Genomic DNA, 21462 nt, shown 5'->3' on the forward strand with positions numbered 1-21462 from the left:
ATCTTCCCGACCCAGGGATCAAACCCAGGTCTCCTGCGTTGTAGGCAGATGCTTTATAGTCTGACCAGCAAGGAAGTGATCTTAATTTGATTGTAGGGTTGATTGTCCTGGACACTGTTAAGGGCCACCCAGAAGGCCATGTAGAATTGATTTGAACTTTCATCATTGTTAATTTCTTGGCAGACTTGCTTTTTATTCTAATTTAACTGTAGTAGTCATGATTGCATTAAACCTAGTTCTTCTTTTTATTCAAATAGTAATATCAAGAAAGAACATCTAAATACCATTGTGCAATTTCTTGTTTTGAAGACTTTCACTGATAATTTGCCTTATCATGTGTTTCACCTGAAAACTCGAGTTTTTTGAGTTCTTTATATTTTGAGAGCATTAAAAGATTTACATTGAGCAAGCATAGTGTTAAACAGAGATGGGTTAAATACGTTAATATTTCATCTAAAGAAGATTAAAATTTACTTTGTCATCCAGACAAATTTTTTTTGGAGGAATTTTTTTATTGTAATATGTTTAAATAATTTATGTCATTTGCTTATTTTTTCCAAATATATAAAGGTCTTCTGATCTTGCCTCCAGATTAGTTCATTGCCTAGCTTAGAATTTCTCAGTGGACTCTTGTATCAGGATCTCTGAGTTACTTGTTTAAAATGCTCATTGTTACTACATCCTTCTCCGAAAGTGTTGAGTTAGACTCTAGGGAGGATGCCCAGGAACTGCATTTTAAATATGTAACCCTTATACCTGGTGTGCAGAATAAAGCTTAAGTCCCTAAGTCTGGAAGCAGTATAATTGTTAATATAATTAAAAATCACTTAAACTGTTTCATTTGACAGTGGAATGTAAACATCAGGTGGTCAGAGACCATGTCTGCCTGATTTGCCACTGTGTTCTCTGCCTTGCAAATATTAAATGCTTACTAAATGATTACTGAGAATGCATGGAACTAATAATCCTCCCCCTTTTTATTTTTTAGCAAGCAAGGACTTAGCACAAACTTCTTACTTCATGGCAACCAACAGGTTTATATTTTAATATTTTTCTCTTCTCTTTTTGGGGTAGTACTTTACTTGGGTTGGAATTGTCACTTTTAGTTGGGTATATGGAAAGATGATAGGTCTGGCACTTAGTAAACTAGGAGCCAAAGATCTAGTCAGGGATCTCTGATATTAATAGAATGTGTTATAGACAAGTCCATGGTAAATGTTGATTTTTCTGCACAGTTGTCATGCATGCCTTAAAATTTCTATGCTGCTTTTTAAATTTGTTAAGGTGATACAATATTTTTGTTTCTGATTGATAGCCAAATTAATTCTGCATTTGTTACTTTGCATTAAGTATGCAAGAGCAAGCATATTCACACTTGAGAGAGTGATTATCTAGTCATTTCTTAAAAGAGACCAGACCTATGACTGGCAAGAAATAAGATAATTTTTAGGATAGTTCCTTAAGTATTTGATTTAGGGATTGCACATATTAAAAATCTTAAAATTTTTCTTATGTTCTGAACTTAGTCTCAGAATGATTAATCCTTATTTAAAAAAAGTGAGTACTCAGTCTTTTATTGTTGTTTTTATTTTTTCTGGTCCTTCATCAGTGTGTGGATTAAATGATGTATAGTCAAAAAAATTAGAAAAGTTATTACCTGAGCAGATGGGTTAACAGAAAGATTAGGTTGGGTGTTGGATCAGAGCGCTGGCTATTTCTCGCCTTTCTTGCTCTCCAGTGTTTTTTTTTTTTTTTTAATAATGGAGAGTTTTTTAACTTTAGGTTCAGAATTGAGAGCTCATGACACTCTCTTGTTTCCTTCCCTCTGATGTCAGCCTGCACTTGACCACATTTAGCCTGCAGTACACACCTCCTGTGGTGGCCTGTGTCTGCATTCATCTGGCTTGCAAGTGGTCCAACTGGGAGATCCCAGTCTCAACTGATGGGAAGCACTGGTGGGAGTATGTTGATGCCACTGTGACCTTGGAACTTTTAGATGGTAAGTTTTAGAGTAAGGGACCTTGAAAAGCACTTGCTCTTGATCTGTCACATATCTGGCCAAAGGTGACTTGATTTCAGATGAATACAGTTAGTTGAGGTTATTCTTATTTCATTACTTCTGCCTCTCTGAGTTTTTCTTAAATGTTCTAATTTCATTTGTAGAACTGACACATGAGTTTCTACAGATTCTGGAGAAAACCCCCAACAGGCTCAAACGAATTTGGAATTGGAGGGTAAGAGTTATTGCTGTCACTTTCTTTTGACTGTACCAGTGAGATACCAGATATGGATATGTACCTAGGTTTGGAATTTCCCTTTTTTAACGCAGTAGTTGTGATTTCAACTTCATAGCTGGGATACTGGCTCAGAAATCCATTGATGTAGGTAACAGCAGGATTTATTTTGTGTTTTGCACCTCTTCGTGGTTTAGTCATTTGGTCAGCAACATTGGTTGAGTATTTTTTTGTGTGTAGAGAGTGTTAAGGGGGAAAATTAGGCTTTCCTGAGACACAGAATGTTGGCTTCTTATATAGGAAAGATAGAGAGTTAGGAGATTAGAGCTGGTATTGTAATTTTATCTTTGACATTGCTTGCTTTTAAATGGATTTTAGAATTTTGTTTTTATATAGATCACAGTTTAAAGTTCTATTTCAGGTATTCTTGAAAGTCTTATTTATGATTAATGATTAATGAAATTATTCTCTTTTTTTTTTCAGTGTCAGAAAGCTTAAAAGTATTCCTTGCATTTCTGAGAATTCTAGACTGAGGATGCTTAATTTCTTTCTCCTAAGTTGAGTCATAGAAAATGAGTTTGCCTACGGTTCAAAAGAGATTTGAGAGGACACAAGTCTTATCTTTTACTTTCGTGTAAAACTTTACCAAAATTTCTAGAGTTTTAGACTAACTAATCATAAGACAAGGATGTTCATGAATGAATGCAACTTCATTATTTTTATTGCCTTGTAGCGGGACCTTAGTTTCATGTGTGTGTGTGTCTCTGTGTGTGTGTGTGTTCAGTTTCTGACTCTTTGTGACCCCATGGACTGTAGCCCCCCAGGCTCCTCTGTCCATGGAATTTTCCAGGCAAGAATACTGGAGTGGGTTGCCATTTCCTCCTCCAGGGGATCTTCCCGACCCTGGGACTGAACCCATGTCTCTTGTGTCTCCTGCAGTAGAAGGTGGATTCTTTACCACTGTGCCACCTGGGAAGCCCCTATTTTCATGACCAGAGTTAGAACCTGGGATCCTGGCAGTGATAGCACCTAGTCCTAATCACTGGACTACCAGAGAATTCCCACAATATTATATGTTCCACTGTAGGTACTGTGTTGTACAGAGGGTCTCTTGGATATATTCATCTTGTGTAACTGAAACTTTTTGCCCTTTGGCTAATATGTCCTTGTTTCCTCCTTCCCTCAGTCTCTGGAAACCACTATTCTACTGTCTATAAGTTTGACTATTATAGATTCCTCACATAAGTAAGATCACATAATACTTGTCTTTCTGTGTCTAGCTTATTTTACTTAGCAAAAGGTCCTCCAGGTTCATCTGTGTTGTTGCAAATGGCAGAATTTCCCTCTTTTAAAATTTTTTAAAAAAATTTAAATTGTGGTAAAATACAAATAACATAAAATTTACTGTCTTAGCAATTTTTAAGTATACACGTATTACATGCATTTATACTGTATTCCAGTGTTCTTGCCTGGAGAATCCCAGGGATGGCGGAGCCTGGGGGGCTGCCATGTGTGGGGGGGTTGCACAGAGTCGGACACGACTGAAATGACTTAGCAGCAGCAGCAGCATACTGTTTTGCAGTCATTATTACCATATATCCCTATAACTTCATTTTCTAAAACTAAAACTCTATAACCATTAACAATAACTGTCTGTTCCCCGACCCTGGCAGCCACAATTATATTTCATTATTTAGACTATTGTTAGTACCTGTTAACCTCATGTAAGTGGAATCATACATTATTTGTTTTTTTGTGACTGACTTATTTCAGTTAGCACATCCTCAAGGTTTGTCCATGTTGTAGCATATTGTAGAATTTTAATTGTTCTCTTAAAAGGCTGAATAATCTTTTGTGTGTTTGTACCACATTTTATTTATCCATTCTTCCATTTATAGACATTTGGTTTGCATCTGCATTTTAGCTTTTGTATATAATGCTGCAATGAATATTGGTGTACAGTATCTCTTTTGAGACCCTGCTTTGTATTCTTCTGGGTATATACCCAGAAGTAGAATTGCTGGGTCATATGCTGCTGCTAAGTCACTTCAGTCGTGTCCAACTCTGCGTGACCCCATAGACAGAAGCCCACCAGGCTCCCCCATCCCTGGGATTCTCCAGGCAAGAACACTGGAGTGGGTTGCCATTTCCTTCTCCAATGCTAATTCTGTTTTTATTTTGTTGAGGAACCACGACACTGTTTTCCATACTGGCTGTACCATTTTACATTCCTACCAAACAGTTCACAGAGTTCCAGTATCTTTATATCTTTGTTAACACTTGCTGTTAATGTTTTTTTTGGGGGGGCAGTAGCTGTCTAAAGGATATGAAGTGGTCTTTGATTTGCAATTCCCTAATAATTAATGATGTTTGGCACTTTTCATATTCTTATTGGCCATTTGTGTATCTTTGGAGAAATGTCTATTCTAGTCCTCTGTCCATTTTCAGATTGGATTGTTTGGTTTTTTGTTGTTGAGTTTTAGGAATTCTCTGCACATTCTGGATACTAATCCCTCATCAGATATATAATTTACAAATATTTTCTCCTATTATGTGTGTTGCCTTTTACTCCAGATAAGTGTCTTTTGATGCACAAAATTTAAATAGTTCCATGGAGTCCTTTTTGGGGAGGGGTGTGGTCACCTGGCCTTTGCTGTCATTTCTAAGAAGTCATTGCTAAATGCAATGTTGTGAACCTTTTGTTCTTTGTTTTCTTCTAAGAGTTGTATTTTTTTTTTAATTGGAGGATAATTGCTTTACAGTGTTGTGTTGGTTTCTGCCTTACGACAAGTGAACCAGCCATTGTTGTTCAGTTGCAAAGTCATGTCTGACTCTTTTCAACCCCATGGACTACAGCATGCCAGGCTTCCTTGTCCTTTACTGTCTTCTGGAGTTTGTGTAAACTTGTGTCCATTCATGCCATCCAGCCATCTCATCCTCTGTCATCCCCTTCTCCTCCTGCCTTCAATCTTTCCCAGCGTTGGTCTTTTCCTTTGAGTAGGCTCTTTGCATCAGGTGGCCAAAGCATTGGAGCTTCAGCATGAGCATCAGTCCTTCCAGTGTATATTCAGGGTTGATTTTCTTTAGGATTGACAGCTTTGATCTCCTTGCCGTCCAAGGGACTCTGAAGAATCTGTAGCGCCACAATTCCAAAGCATCAGTTCTTTGGTACTCAGCCGCCTTTATGGTCCAACTCTCAAATCTGCACGTGACTACTGGGAAAACCATAGCTTTGACTATACAGACCTTTGTTGTTGGCAAAGTGATGTCTCTTCTTTTTAATATACTATCTAGGTTTGTCATAGCTTTTCTTCCAAGGAGCAAGCATCTTTTAATTTCATGGCTGCAGTCACCATCTGCAGTGATATTGGAGCCCAAGAAAATAAAATCTATCACTGTTTCCACATGGTAATGTATATATTTCAGTGCTACTCTCAATTCATCCTACCTTCTCCGTCCTCCACAAGGGGAAGTTCTCTGTCTTCACAAGTCTGTACTCTGTGTCTATTCCTGCCCTGGAAATAGGAAAATACTATTTTTCTAGCTTCCATATATTCATATATGATAACTTGTTTTTCTGAGTTACTTTATTCTGTATAACAGGCTCTACGTTCACCCACCACAGTTCAACTTGCCTCCAATTCATTCCTTTTTGTGGCTAAGTAACATTCCATTGTATATAGGTATCACAATTTCTTTATCCATTCATCTGTTGATGGACACCTAGGTTGCTTCCATGTCCTGGATATTGTATATAAATAAATAGTGCTGCATTGAACATTGGGGTACATATGTCTTTTAGAATTATGGTTTTCTCAGGGTATATGAGTTTTATTGTTTTGGATCTCAGATTTGGATACTTTATCTGTGTTAATTTTTGTATATGGTATTAGGTAAGGGTCCAATCTCATTCTTTTGCATGTGGATGTGTAGTTTTCCTAGCACCATTTGTTGAAAAAACTGTTCTTTCCCCATTGAATGGTCTTGGCACCCTTGTCAAGAATCATTTGACCATATATGACAAGGTTTTTTCTGGACTTCTATTCCATTCTTCTATATGTCATTACCCCATTGTTTTGATTACTGTGGCTTTGTAATAAGTTTTGGAATCAGGAAGTGTGAGTCTTCCTGCTTGGTTTTTCATTTTTGAGATTGTTTTGTCTATTCAGGGTCCTTTGAGATTCCATATAAATTGTAGGATGAATTTTTTATTTCTGCAAAAACTGTCTTTGGAATTTTGATAGGGATTGCAGTAATCTATACATTGCTTTGAGTCTGCACATTTTAACAATACTAATGTTTGAATTAATGTTTGGATCCAGAACACAGGATAAGTTTCCAGTTTTGTTTTCCGTAATATCTTTCACCAGTGTTTTGCAGTTTTCATTGTGTAAGTCTTGTGTGTGTGTGAGTTGCTGAGTCATGTCCGACTCTTTGTGACCCCATGGACTGTACAGCCCACCAGGCTCTTCTGTCCGTGGGATTTTCCAGGCAAGGATACTGGAGTGGGTTGCCATTTCCTTCTCCAGGGGATCTTCCCAACCCGGGATCGAACCCGGGTCTCCTGCATTGCAGTCAGATGCTTTACTGTCTGAGCTACTAGGGAAGCCCGTGCAAATCTTTTACTTGGTAATTTCTAAGTACTTTGTTCTTTTTGATGCTATTGTAAATGGAATTGTTTTCATATAATTTCCTTTTCAGATTGTTTACTGTTCATTCAGGGAACTGTAATGGAATTTTATTTATCCTCCTACTTTGCCTAATTCATTGATTAATTCTAATAGAATTAGAAAAAATACTTTTTGATGGAATCTTTGGAGTTTTCTACATATAAGCTCATGTCATCTACAGACCAATAATATTACTACTTCTTTTCCAATTTGATGCCTTTTATTTCTTTTTCTTGCCTGATTGCTGTGGCTAGGACTTCCAGAAGTGTGTTGAATGCAGGTGTTGAAAGTGAGCATCCTTTCCTTAATCTTGATATTAAGGAAAGCTTTCAGTCTTTCACCATTGAATATGGTGGGTTTTTTATATATGGCTTTTAAGTTTAGGTAGTTTTCTTATATCCCTAGTTTGTTGAGTATTTTTATCTTGAAAGTGTATTGAATTTTGTCAAATGCTTTTTCTTCATGAATTGAGATGATCATGTGTTTTTTATTTTCCCCCTTCATTCTGCTTATGTGATGTAATGTGCTTGTGTACGTGCTCAGTCGTGTCTCATTTTTTGTGAAATATTATATCTTTTGATTTCCATATGTTGAACTGTCTTTATATTCCAGGAATAAATCCAACTTGGTCATGATATGTAGTTTTTAAAATAGGCTGTCAAATTCATTTTGCTAGTATTTTGTTGAAGATTTTTTATCTATGTTTTTAAGGGATATTGGTGTAGTTTTCCTTTCTTACAGTGTTTTTGTCTGATTTTTGTATCAGGGTGATGCTCACCTCATAGAATGAGTTGGGAAGTATTCCTCCTCTTTTTTTTTTTGGAGAGTTTGAAAAGGATTGGTGTTACTTCTTGTGGTGGCTTCTCTTGTTACGGAGCACGGGCTCTACGTGTGCGGGCTTCAGGAATTGGAACACACAGGCTGAATAGTTCCAGGTCAAGGGCTCTAGAGCCTGTGCTCGGTAGTTGTTGTGCATGGGCTTAATTGTTCCATGTCATGTGGGATCTTCCTGGACTAGGGATTGAACCTTTGTCCCCTGGCAGATTCTTAACTACGAGACCACCAGGGAAGTCCACAAATTTTGTTTTGATTTTTCTCTATTTTTCTTTTCTCCATTTCATTCTCTGCTCTAATCTTTATTGTATCTTTGCTACCTTTGTGTTTAGTTCCTCTTTTTCTAGTTCCTTAAATTGTAAAAGTAAGTTTGTTGTTTTGAGATGTTTGTTGATTTGTTTTTCTGGGATTTTAGTTTCCTGATTTTAGTGTTTATAGCTGGAAAATCCCATGGATGGAGGAGCCTGGTAGGCTGCAGTCCATGGGGTTGCTAAGGGTCGGACACGACTGAGCGACTTCACTTTCACTTTTCACTTTCACACATTGGAGAAGGAAATGGCAACCCACTCCAGTGTTCTTGCCTGGAGAATCCCAGGGACAGGGGAGCCTGGTGGGCTTCCGTCTATGGGGTCACACAGAGTCGGACACGACTGAAGTGACTTAGCAGCAGCAGCAGCAGCAGCTGTAAATTTCTCCCTTAACACCACTTTTGCTACATCCCTTAAGTTTTGAAATGTTTTACTTTCGTTTTCCTTTTTCTCTAAGTATTTTCTCATTTCCCTTTTGATTTCTTTGATCCATTGGTTTAATTTCCACAATTTGTGATTTTTTCCCCCCCAGTTTTCACTAACTTTTATCTCGTTTTGATTTTTAGTGTGATATGTGTCTTTTAAAATCTGTTGACTAAGTTTGCGGCCTAACATATGGTCTGTCCTGGAAAATGTCTCATGTGCACTTAAAGAATGTATGCTGCTGATTTGGGGGAGAGTGTTCTGTATATATTTGTTGGATCTAGTTAGTTTATTTATTATTTAAGTCCTATTTCCTCATCTTCTGTCTGATCTATCATTGTGAGGGGGTATTGAAGTCTTCAACTATTACTGTAAAGCTGTCCATTTTTCTTGAATTCTTTTAGGTTTTGGCCTCATATATTTTGATGGCCTGTCACTTGGTATGTAAATGTTTATAACTGGTGTGTCTCATTTCTGTACTTAGCCTTTTAACATACATAGTGTCCTTCTTTGTCTCTTAAAACCTTTTTTGATTTAAAGTCTATTTTGTCTGCTCTTAGAATAGCCATGCATGTTCTCCTGGTTACTGTTTGCACTGTATTTCTTTTTCCATCCTTTCACTTTGCTTGTTTGGGTCTTTGGATCTCAGTGGCATATAGATAACCGCTGGAGTTCAAGCATATGTTTTTACCCATTCTACAAATCTGTCTTTTCCTTAATAGTTTAGTCCACTTACACTTTAAGTAATTACAGATAAGGAGAGACTTACTTCTGTCACTTATGTTATTTTTTATATAGGCATACCTAGTTTTATTGCACTTTGCAGATATTGTAGTTTTTATAATGAAGGTTTGTGGCAGCCTTGCAATGAAAAGGTCTGTTTGTGCCATTTTTCCAACAGTATTTGCTTACTTTGTGTCTGTTACATTTTGGAAATTCCTATTATGGTGATATGTGATCAGTAATCTTTAATATCACTACTACAACTCAGATGATGGTTAGCATTTTTTAGCAATAAAGTATTTTAAATTAAGGTATGTGCTTTTTTTTTAAAGAAATAATGCTATTGCATATTTAATAGACTTAATATAAGGATAATTTTTATATGCACTGGGTAATGAGAAAGTTTTTGTGGCTTGCTTTATTATGGTGGTGGTGTAGTCGCTCAGTCTGTCCGACTCTTAGCGACCCCGTGGACTGTAGCCCACCAGGCTGCTCTCTCCCTGGGATTCTCCAGGCAAGAGTACAGGTGTGGGTTGCCATTTCCTTCTCCAGGGAATCTTCCCAAGCTGGGGACTGAACCTGGGTCTCCTGCACTGTAGGCAGGTTCTTTACCGACTGAACTACCCGGGAATTCCCTGACTTTATTGTGATACTAGCTTCATTGAGATGGTCTGAAACTGAACCCACAGCATCTTCACAAGTATGCATGTGTGCCTTAGAGCTTTTCTGTCCATTTCCTGCATTACTGTTTTTAGTACTTAGTTGATTTTTTCATAGTGAAAAAATTTAAACTTTCTTGCTCATTTTTTGTATTCTAGGCGGTTTTCTTTGTATTTATCATGGGATTATCTTGAACAGCCTAAAGTTATAGTACTCTAATTTTTTTTCTTTAGGTTCCTCAGACTTGATATAATTTCCATTGTGGTGTCTTCAAGTTTGCTGGTTTTTCTGCCTGTTCGATCTGCCTTTGAAACCCTCCTGTGCATTTTTCATTGTAATTTCAGCTCCAGGATTTCTTTCTGGTTTCTTTAAAATTTTTTACTTTCTTTTTGAATCTCTTTATCTCATTTTGTTAACATGTTGTTTTCTTAACTTTCAACTTCGTTTCTTTAAGTATCTTTAAGGCAGTTATTTTAAAGTCTTTGCCTAGTAGATTTGCCATTGGGTCTTTTTCAAGACAGTTTCTGTTGATTTTTTTTTTTCCTTTCAAATAGGCTATACTTCTTGTTTCTTTATATATGATTTTTTTGTTGTTGAAGATTGAATGTTTGAATCTAATAACACGGTAGCTCTGGAAATCAGATTCCCTCGCTTTCCTGGGGTTTGTTATTTTTTGTTTTAGTATATTTGGGCTGGTGGCTTGATTTTGAGGGATATCTCTGTGCTGAAGATTAGTCTGATGTGCAAAATTATGGACTTCTCTTTTCTGAGCCTTCTCCTAGACATTTCTGTATATGTAGTTTTTTAATGTTCTACCATTATATATCTGGCTCCCAAAGAGGGAAAAGGAGAAAATGAAGTGGGAGAGGAAGGGTACTGGACTTTCATATCTGGGGAATTCACTTCAGCCAGAAGAGGAGGGGATCACAACAATGGAGGGAGGTGCAACAACAGTGGTCACCTGCCTCTATACCTCTGTGATTGAAAGCAACAGTCAGCGATCAGAGCACAGATCTTCAGTATTTGCCAAATAGGCTTCCCCAAGCTGTGAGAAAGCTACCGTAGGAACAGATGCACAGCTGCCTGGGGCTGAGAGCTGAAATTGAGGGAAATTAAACCCAATTATTTGTCCATGATTTACTTACCCTGGAAATTATAAGCCTTCAGCAGACTACAGTGTTCCAAAATAGTTATATCAAAAAGATTCTGCCTGTGCAGTTGTTTAGGTGGAAGACAGATTCTTGGGGCTTCCTATTCTGCTATCTTCACAGAGTCTCCCTCCTCTTTTAAGGCTAAATGACGTTTCATTGTATGTATAGGCCACATTTTTTAAATCCGTTCTTTTTTTTGTTGGACACTTGACTTGCTTTCATACCTTAGGTATTGTGCCTCTTTGCAATCTTGTGATTCTTGATTGAAGTTTTAAAAAATCTTAAATCTCCTGATGGTGATAATTATCAGTCTCATGTTAGAGTAGCCTTCTGGTTATGGGCTATCCCAACTCCCAATGCCACAGCAGATACAGTCTACTCATTTCAGTGTTTTCTCCCCATATGATGAATTACTTGAAGTGAAAAGTGCTATTTGCTTCATTCTAGGCATGGCAGGCTGACAGAAAAACAAAAGCAGATGACCGAGGAGCAGATGAAAACTCTTCGGAGCAGACAATCCTTAATATGATTTCCCAGAGTTCTTCAGATACAACTATTGCGGGTTTAATGAGCATGTCAGCTTCTTCTACCACAAGTGCAGTGCCTTCCCTTCCAGCCACTGAAGACTCAAAGAGCAACTTAAGCAATGCGGAGATGTTGTCAAGTGAGCGTTGGCTATCCTCCCACCCTCCTTTCAAGGTAGAACCTGCTCAGGGTTATCGGAAGAGTGAGAATTTAGCACTTGTAGGAGTTGATCATTCCTTACAACAGGATGGTTCAAATGCGTTTGTTTCCCAGAAACAGAATAGTAAGAGTGTGCCGTCAGCTAAAGTATCACTGAAAGAATACCGTGCAAAGCATGCAGAAGAGTTGGCTGCCCAGAAGAGGCAACTGGAGAACATGGAGGCCAACGTGAAGTCACAGTATGCGTATGCAGCCCAAAATCTCCTGTCTCAGCATGATAACCATTCTTCGGTCATTCTGAAAATGCCCATAGAGGGCTCAGAAAACCCTGAGCGGCCTTTTCTGGAAAAAACTGACAAAACAGCTCTCAAAATGAGAATCCCAATGACAGGTGGAGATAAAACTGCCTCTATAAAACCAGAGGAGATAAAAATGCGCATTAAAGTTCATACTGCAGCTGACAAGCACAATTCTGTAGATGACACAAAGAACCGAGAGCACAAAGAAAAGCACAAAACTCACCCATCTAATCATCATCATCATCATAATCACCACTCACACAAACACTCTCACTCACAGCTTCCAGCTGGCACTGGGAACAAGCGTCTGGGTGATCCAAAACATAGTAGCCAGACAAGCACCTTAGCACACAAACCCTATAGCTTGTCTAGCTCTTTCTCCTCTTCCAGTTCTTCTCGTAAAAGGCCACTCCCTGAAGAGACTGGAGGGGCGGCATATGATCATTCAGCCAAGACTGCCAAGAGTGCTAAAACCTCTTCCATAAATTTCTCCTTCCCACCTCTTCCTACAATGGCCCAGTTGCCGGGGCATAGCTCAGACACAAGTGGCCTTCATTTTTCACAGCCCAGCTGTAAAACTCGCGTTCCTCACATGAAATTGGATAAAAGCTCCACTGGGGCCAATAGTCACAATACACCCCAGACCACAGACTATCAAGATACTGTGAATATGCTTAACTCCCTTCTTAATGCCCAGGGTGTTCAGCCCACTCAGCCCCCGGCGTTTGAATACGTTCATTCTTACGGAGAATATATGAATCCAAGGGCTGGTGGAATGTCCTCCAGATCTGGTAACACAGACAAACCCCGGCCACCACCTCTACCATCAGAACCTCCTCCACCGCTTCCACCCCTTCCCAAGTAAAAAAGAAAAAGAAGAGGAGAAAAAAGCTTCTTTAAAAACGCATTTGTTTTTAAACTACTGATTTCTGGACTAAGAAAATTACTTCTCATATGAAATATGTCACCCTTCTTGGACTAGGGAATAAATTAATATTGAGACATAGGTGGGAGGGTGGTTGAGGGCCTTGGTTGTTAGTATCTCCTGCCTCAGAAATTTAACTATTTTATTATAGTTTTTACTGGTATTGGAGAGGTGAGAATGTGTTAAAGCTGTGAATGATTCAGAATACTTTCTCTCTTCTTGGCCTCTCCACCTCCTAATTAGGTTGATTAGAGTTGATATCTTCCCTCTTCTTGCCAGGACTGAAATACGAGGGTTTGTTTTATCAAACAGTTGTGGATCCTTTTGATATTTAATATATCAGAAGAGAGGAAGTATTTAAACGTCAAAATCTTTTAAGAGACTTTTAAAAAATAATTTAAAGAAAGTAAGTTATCTGTTTAGTTTTTTTTTTTATATATATATAATTGGGGAAGGGGTAGGGATTTTGCTGTGTGTATGAGATACACAGTAATGAGTCCTTCCGGGTGGGATTGGAGGGTTGGGGGTGTGTGTAGGCTGGATGGGAAGATAGGATTTTGGCCTTGAGTTCTGAGACAGGCTCTGGCCACTTGAAGTGTTTCGACCTGTAAGTGTGTATATAAGTGTGGGTATGTGTGATATTAAGTGTGCGTGTGTTTAAAAATCATGTTTTATCTTTCCCTCCCTGTCCTTCACCATTTCTACTTCTCGACAGTCTACTAGAGAGAACACGGTGTGGCCTTTTTGAGCATAAAGGGAGGAAGAGGCATATATTTGGCGTGATATTTTCCCCTATTCTTTATGTTGTAATTGAAGGTAGCCTTCTTAATTCTACTTTGGGCAGGTGCAGCCAGTAGTCTGACTTTGGACTCTTACATAAACTTCCTTTTTTACCCTCTTTTTCCTTTTGATAGAGAACAAAGATGGGATTGAGGAAGAAGGCTGGAGAGCTAGACTGGCTTTGGCCCTACAGAATTATATTGTTTTTTTTTTTTTTTCCCCCATGTTGGGCTTTAGGAAGGTGTTCAAGTGAGAGCTGTCTCAGGGTCTCTGAATGGAAGTGGGGTGTGCTATCCTTTCTGTGAAGCCCAGACCATATGTGAGAATAGTTCTGGGAGAAGCCATGGAGCTAGAGGATACTGAAAACAATGAAAATTGTGATTGGGAATTTTTAGGACATTATATTTTAAATTATATTATGAATGTAAGAGTTTCTGTATGTCTGAAGGGAAGCAGCTGCACCCTCTATTTTTGCAGTCTATATGACTTCAGAGATCGAAACTTACGAATTTAACAGTGCTGATGCCATGAGGGTGAGCAAGCCTAGCCTACAGATAACTGCTACGTTTAGATTGTCTGTCTTTGGTGGCTTTAATTCTAGGCAGAAGTTCTTCTGGAGATTTCTAAAAGTCCTTTAGAAAAATGGATCAGGAGTCCTGTTCTTATGGGTACTTAATTGTCCCATATTTTAGGAGTGAATATTTTTGTTGAGGAAAGAAATCTTTCAGGGGGCTAGAAAGAATTCTAAGCCAAGTTGTCCAGCTGAAAATGTCACCAAGTCACAGAGCATTTAATGTGATATTCTTCAGTCTTTATGGTGTTTTTTGCTATGGAAAAGGTGATGCAATTTGAATTTCTCATCTTGATTTTAATGCAGCTTTTTTCACACCAAATATCTTTAGGGATAAATTGAATTTTTTCATTGGAATTCATAGGGAGATAGGAGTTTTATGTGTGCTGCTGCTTGCCAGGAACAGGCTGGGGAGGAACCTGAGGCAGTTGGAATTGATGATGCACTGGCCTAATATAGGAGGGAATTTGTACAATAAACCTTAATTGAAGGTGAGTTAGTGTCCTACGTCTCTGCATATTTTAACTGTCTAGAGTGCCTGCCATTGCTGTGTAAAGTGAGCTCTCTGCTGATCGATACATCAATAATACTTTTGACTTGGAATGTCACTTTATTTTTACGGATGACATTTTCTTCTTTCTCCTTGATATTTTCTGTGTATGTTTGGTAATTGGTAGATGCGTGATGTGTTTACTAAATTTAGGCTGTTTGTTTAGACTTTGGTGGAGTCCGCTTTCTTCCCTGACCTTTAAAGGTTATTTAGTTTGCTTTTGTATCTTTGTGGAAGATTGATGATCACTGATTTGATTATGAAAATGTCTCTTACAGCTTTAAGTTTTTCTCATGAAATGTCACATATTTTCTAATCACATTCACTTCCTCACCACAGAGATACACATCCACTTGGCCTCAGCAGTTCTCCATGGCAGTCTGTAGTTAGTTTCTTAGAACTTTGTCAGGAGTGACCTTGAAAAAAGTGCTTACTAGAGCCTAAAAGCTGCTTTCTGCTGCATAGTCTGGCCTTTGCACTAGTAGATCATTGCTGATATAGTTCAGTTTAGAGACTTTTCTATATTAGTGCCTCCTGATAACTGTTTTAAGATACCTGCAGTGTCTGCTTTTGTATCTGTGCATATGTAATGAGCCTCCTTATGGGCTCTGCATGAAGTGTTTGCTGCATTGTCTTTGGGTTAGCAGATGTCCCTGTCAACTAGCATGCATGTTGTCCAAATTCCAGAAACTTAGGCTTCATGAAGTTGTGTGGTTTCTAAACACTGTGTCATCTTTTACCCTCACCACTTCAAAGGGTGAGAAACAGGAATTATATATCTGAAGTTAGTCTAGTAAACATGGCTTTTCCCCCCTCCTTTTAACCTAGACTATCAAGGATAAGTGGTGATAAGCAGGCCTGGAGCCTCAAGTTCTATAAATCTCATTCCTGAAACTTTGCTTGAATCTCATGTTGGCAAAAATGATTATCTGTGAATTGTCCTTAGGACTTTTAATCAGATACCTGTGTTGCTGTTCGCTTACCTTTAGTGAAGCATTACTCTAAAGCTACGTTGGTCTTCTGAAGTATCAGTTATGCTTTTTGGGTTTAGAAAATACATATAAATTAGTCTAGTCTTTTTACTTGAATCAATGTGTTTCCATATCTGAGACCCTCAGCTCCCCACCCCCTGTGTTTTTTTTTTTTTTAACGATTTTAGTGTTTTCATTTAATGTATCCTTTTACATAGTTCTGTATTATTGGCTTCACCAGTATTGATAGAAAAATTAAATCTCCAGTTGGAACAGCAATGGATTAGAATATAGAAATAAAATCATGGTAACATCAGTGCTGGATTTACTTTCACCTCTGCTACCTAATTCCCCATATTGAAAATCCATTCCCCTCTTTGTTCCTGGACAAAGGGCGATTAGAGGGGTCTTATCCCAGTATGGTTGGATTCTAAACATACCTGTGTTTCCCACAGAATCTACAGGGGACTTTGGGAACTGATTAACTTTTAAGAGGATTATTCCTTTGTTGATAATCTGTTTTGATCTTAATGCCGGGAAAAGGGAACATCTTGAAGTTGGAATACAAATGTTATTCTCTTGGGGTTGGGAGAATTTAAGCAGCCTGTGCAACCCTTCACATGGTGAGAAGTAAGCCCTCTGCAGTCCCACTAAACTTTCAGTGACTGATGCCTCCCCAGATTCCTTGTGTTGCTGCTTGTCAAGACCCAGCTTTTAACTGATTGTTCCTGGTGGTTTAAAATTCATATTGTATCACACTGTCAAGTTTTATCTCTTTATCCTTATGTGGGATAAAAAGCCTGGTACTATAATCCTGCCTGATAGAGTGGTCTTGAGTGAGAATTATTTTTAAGTGGGAGACCCTTCCATTTTAATGTCTCTGAAGGAATGTTTACTGAAAAGTGGTGTCTACTCTTCCTGTTTTTAAGTGTGTATTCACGGTGAATGAAAAGAAGAGAAAGACTTGGGTTTTCTGTTGCCATATTAAGCATGGAGAGGGATGCTTGACAGCATGCTAATTGAAGCCAGAGCAAGTATGTCTCCATCAAGTTATCAGGAACTCTTCAGTTGAAAGCTGGAGGCCTTAACTGATTAATGGTTGATCACATTGGATTTGGTTACAAGATGGAAGTGCTGGCTGGGTTAAGCACACAAAGAAAAGAATGCAGCTGACTTGACTTAGTGTTAACCTAGGTTTCTGGATTTGAAACTGACCACCTGCTCACCCTACTCCACACACCTAAAACTGTTTTCTTATCAGACCAAAGAGCAAAGAAGGAAAAAAAAAGTGAAACACTTTACCAATCTATGTCACTCAGGTACAATTTTGTGGTGATATTTTTGTCTTTTTTTTTTGTATTGCTCTTAAGAGTCCTTTCTCAGCATATTATTCAGCTCTTGCCTCTGTCTTCCTTGGGGCACCTCAGTTCTGGATGCTACTCCTGGGATCTCTACTGCTGTTATGTGAATGATAAGATGTAAGTGACCATTACAGTAAGGGCTCTTTGTAAAAAATTTTAAAAAATGTTTTTAAAAATTAAACAAGTACATTGTATACATTTTATAGTCTGGCTATCAATTTGATATTTTGCTGTCAAGTATGTTTCTCAGTCTGTATTTATCCATCCCATCAATAAATGTTAAACACTCATCTGATGATCATTTATGTGTGCTGAGTCTTCAAGTTAGTCTTTAACTGTCATTTCATTGATATGATAATAGTTGTCTTAGCTTTGGTAGTATAGTATGTACTTTCTTACTGCACAGGATCCTATGGGAATTGAGTTCAGTGGGAATACCTAAGATTTGATCATCACAGTGAACCTGACAGTGTAAGTATGATGTGGCTCATTCTGTATTGTCACATGGATACCTGGAAGGGTGACTGGTACACAGAAAAACAGACAACTCTAACAGAAGATAGCAACTTGTACTGCTTATCTAGTGAGCACTACCAGTGATTCATACTTGTATATTTGGTTCTTTGAAAAAATCTGAAATGTTGGTATAGACAGCAGTGCTTTTGTAAGAAAAAAAATTAATAGCCTCTGATAGTGAATACTCACCCTTTTCCTGGGAAATAATAAAACCACATACACAAGGTAATTCTTGTAAACCACACATTTAAATAGAATTTTTATGCTATAATGCTTAAATTATTTTTTAAAAAATTAGGAGTAGCTATAGTTTAAAAGCCCTAAAAGGAAAGAAAGATCAATTTAACAGTGTTAAACACTTCTGAAAAAAAAATTGAGTTCTGTGCATTTCTTCTTCCATTTTCGGAAATACTACAAGAACATTTTTGTTGGCTGTGCCCCTCCTGAAACTTTAGTGATAAAGTTGCTGATATTTTCGGAATATTGGTCTGACTTAAATGGAAGAACAGAGAAGTAGTAAATGAACAGTGTGAGAATGGGTGATAGAAATTTATTATACATACATTTAGTGATTTGCTTTTGTTAAAAAAGATATCAACTGTATCATCCTTGGGAATAGATGAGGTATAAATCAATATAAACTTCCAAACAGCTGGATCCCTAGTTACAGAGGTTTGTTAAACTAACTGGTATAGTGTTATGTTTCATCTTACCATCAGTGCCTATATCATCCTGGTCTCTGACACTTTTGAAAAGCAGTAAGATTGGCTTGATCTCTATCGTTCAACATTCTGTAGAAAGTTTGAAGCCCTCTCTGACTTATGTAGATTCCCTTAGAGGCTTGTATTTATTGTAATCTCTAGCTCGTGGGCTGCCGTCAGTGGGGTCACACAGAGTTGGACACGACTGAAGTGACTTAGCAGCAGCAGCAGCAGCTCTGGGGACTACTTCTGTTGAATTGATTCGGTTTGTGGATTGTCATTTGTCTTGTGCTACCTTTTTTACACTGTGGAATCTTAAGCCCTTTTCTTGATTCACATAACACTCAAAACCAAAGAACCCCAGTGATGAAAACAAGTTAAAACTGAAAACTAGATACCTCTTTTCTGGAAAAGTAGTTTCAGGCACTCCCTTGCCTTTAATTTATTCCTTAGTTAGAATATAGTATTTACTGAGTACTATATATGCAGATGACACTACCCTTATGGCAGAAAGTGAAGAGGAACTAAAAGGCCTCTTGATGAAAGTGAAAGAGGAGAGTGAAAAGGTTGGCTTGAAGCTCAACATTCAGAAAACAAAGATCATGGCATCTGGTCCCATCACTTCATGGGAAATAGATAGAAAAACAGTGGAAACAGTGTCAGACTTTGGGCTCCAAAATCACTGCAGATGCTGATTGCAGCCAGGAAATTAAAAGACGCTTACTCCTTGGAAGGAAAGTTATGACCAGCCTTGATAGTATATTAAAAAGCAGAGACATTACTTTGCCAACCAAGGTCCGTCTAGTCAAGGCTATAGTTTTTCCCGTGGTCATGTATGGATATGAGAGTTGGACTGTGAAGAAAGCTGATCGCCGAAGAATTGATGCTTTTGAACTGTGGTGTTGGAGAAGACTCTTAAGAGTCCCTTGGACTGCAAGGAGATCCAACCAGTCCATTCTAAAGGAGATCAATCCTGGGTGTTCATTGGAAGGACTGATGCTGAAGCTGAAACTCCAATACTTTGGTCACCTCATGCGACGTGTTGACTCACTGGAAAAGACTGATGCTGGGAAAGGTTGGGGACGGGAGGAGAAGGGGACGACAGAGAATGAGATGGCTGGATGGCATCACCGACTCTGTGGACATGAGCTTGAGTGAACTCCGGGAGTTGGTGATGGACAGGGAGGCCTGGCGTGCTGTGATTCATGAGGTCGCGGAGAGTCGGACACAACTGAGCGACTGAACTGAAGTACTATATACCATTTACCGATGGCAGTAAACAAAGCAAGCATCTTGCCCTCATACAACTTACATTCTAGTTGTAGAAGAGACAAAACATGCTAGATGCTAAGTACTTTGGAGAATGTAAAGCAGGGAGGAGAGGGATTTTCGTGTGTGTGGGTAAGATTGTTGAAATTGGAAATAAGATGGCTAGGGAGGAAGGCCTTATGAAATTACAGTTCATCAAAGACCTAAAAGAGGTGAGAGAGTAAGCCATGGGAATATTTGCGAGTAAGATGATTCTAGGTTGCAGAGTTTGTATGGTGAGAAGATACTGGCATGTTTGAGAAACAGCAAAGGGGCCAGTGGGGCTAGTTACAGAATTGACTGAGGAAGACGGTAAGTAGTAGGATAACATGGTTATAGAAGCAGCAGAAGGCTAGATAAAGTAGGGCCTTGTAAGCCATTATAAAGACAGTGAAATGGAGCACCACTGACAAGTGTTGAGAAGTGACATGATCTAGCTTGGGTTTTAAAATATTCATTTGGTGGGGAATTCCCTGGCGGTGTAATGGTTAGGACTTTCACTGCCGAGGGTCCAGGTTCAATCTCAGGGAACTAACATCGTGAGCTGCTGGAAGCTGTGAGGCGTGGATCCCCCCAACCCTTCCCTCCAAATATTCATTTGGCTGCTGTGTTGAAAGTGGACTACAGGAAGTCAAAGGTAAGGACACTCACAGTAATTAAGGTACCGGATGAAAGTGGCTTGGACCAGGTTGGAAGTGCCGAAGGTAACAAGAAGTACATATCTTGAAATTGGAGCAGGTAGGATCTGCTGTAAGGTTCGAAGAGAAATCAAGGATAACTCCCAGTGTTTGGGCTGATAAGCTGGAAGGAAAATAGGTGAGGATGACTGTAGAAAGTACAGGATTTTAGCATTCACTTATTCCCCCCCCCCCAATACTCACTTCTTCTAGGATTAGCCCCCAAAACTCCAAATTAAAAATGTCCTTCAATTCATCTTTCCTAATCTCTATTTACGAACAGCTTCAGGTCTACCTTAACCTGTTCAGTAGCTAACAAAGTGTTCCTCGGATTAAAAAGAGCCATCTACTTTGATAAAAAGCAGAAAGAATTTGATGGTTCAATAATCTCTGCCCCTCCTCAATTTAGAAGTAGTTCTAAATGGCATTTTTTGTCTTCTCAAGCTAAGTAGGACTTCACAGCCACGCCCTTCCCCCCCCCCCCGCCCCGCCCCAACTAAGGCCTTCTCTAGACTCCCTAATTAAAGCCTTTGTTGCATCTCTACCTAGTCCCTAATGCCTCTTTACAGTGTTCCCTATAGTAGTTTTAATTTTCCTTTTTGATATCACTGCATTTGGTTGAAGATTCCCAGGTTTTCTGACTGCCTCCCCTAGTTTTGAGTTACAGGATGTTTATAACAAATGTCTCTGTACTTCTGAGAGTTGGAGTGTTTGCTTATGTATGTAACACAGTTGCTATTTAATGGTTGTATTGCATCCACAATTCCAAACTACTCTAGAACGTGTACCCCAGAAGAGCAGTTGTCATTCTCATTCTCTGAAAATGCCTTCTAGGATTGCCCTCATCTTTGGGAAAAGGGACCTATAAGCCTTCCTTTTGGAGAAGGAAATGGCAACCCACTCCAGTGTTCTTGCCTGGAGAATCCCAGGGACAGGGGGAGCCTGGTGGGCTGCCGTCTATGGGGTCGCACAGAGTCGGACACGACTGAAGTGACTTAGCAGCAGCAAGCCTTCCTTTCCCCATTTTGGTTTTAATAACTTCTTGTGCCTAAACTACTGTTCTGGAGCTTTGTGCATTGTCTATGGTCACCCTGCTCACTGGCTCATTGGTCATGG

The 21462-nt window shown here is 38.8% G+C and overlaps 1 protein-coding gene across 2 annotated transcripts in view; it reads left to right on the forward strand.

Moving 5' to 3' along the window:
• Positions 1-18998, forward strand: part of CCNT1 (cyclin T1) — a 42619-nt gene extending 23621 nt beyond the window's left edge. For both annotated transcript variants that reach the window (XM_055394422.2, XM_055394421.2), the window contains 4 exons: positions 989-1034; positions 1836-1999; positions 2164-2234; positions 11451-18998. In XM_055394422.2, coding sequence (XP_055250397.2) covers positions 989-1034; positions 1836-1999; positions 2164-2234; positions 11451-12851 — 1682 coding nt within the window. In that variant the 3' untranslated portion in view covers positions 12852-18998. The remainder of the gene's footprint in view (positions 1-988; positions 1035-1835; positions 2000-2163; positions 2235-11450) is intronic.
• Positions 18999-21462: the final 2464 nt, after the last annotated feature.

This window comes from Moschus berezovskii, chromosome 6, assembly GCF_049115385.1.
Source record: "Moschus berezovskii isolate FMDL1 chromosome 6, NW_MosBer_1.0, whole genome shotgun sequence".
In the NCBI taxonomy this organism is placed as follows: domain Eukaryota; kingdom Metazoa; phylum Chordata; class Mammalia; order Artiodactyla; family Moschidae; genus Moschus; species Moschus berezovskii.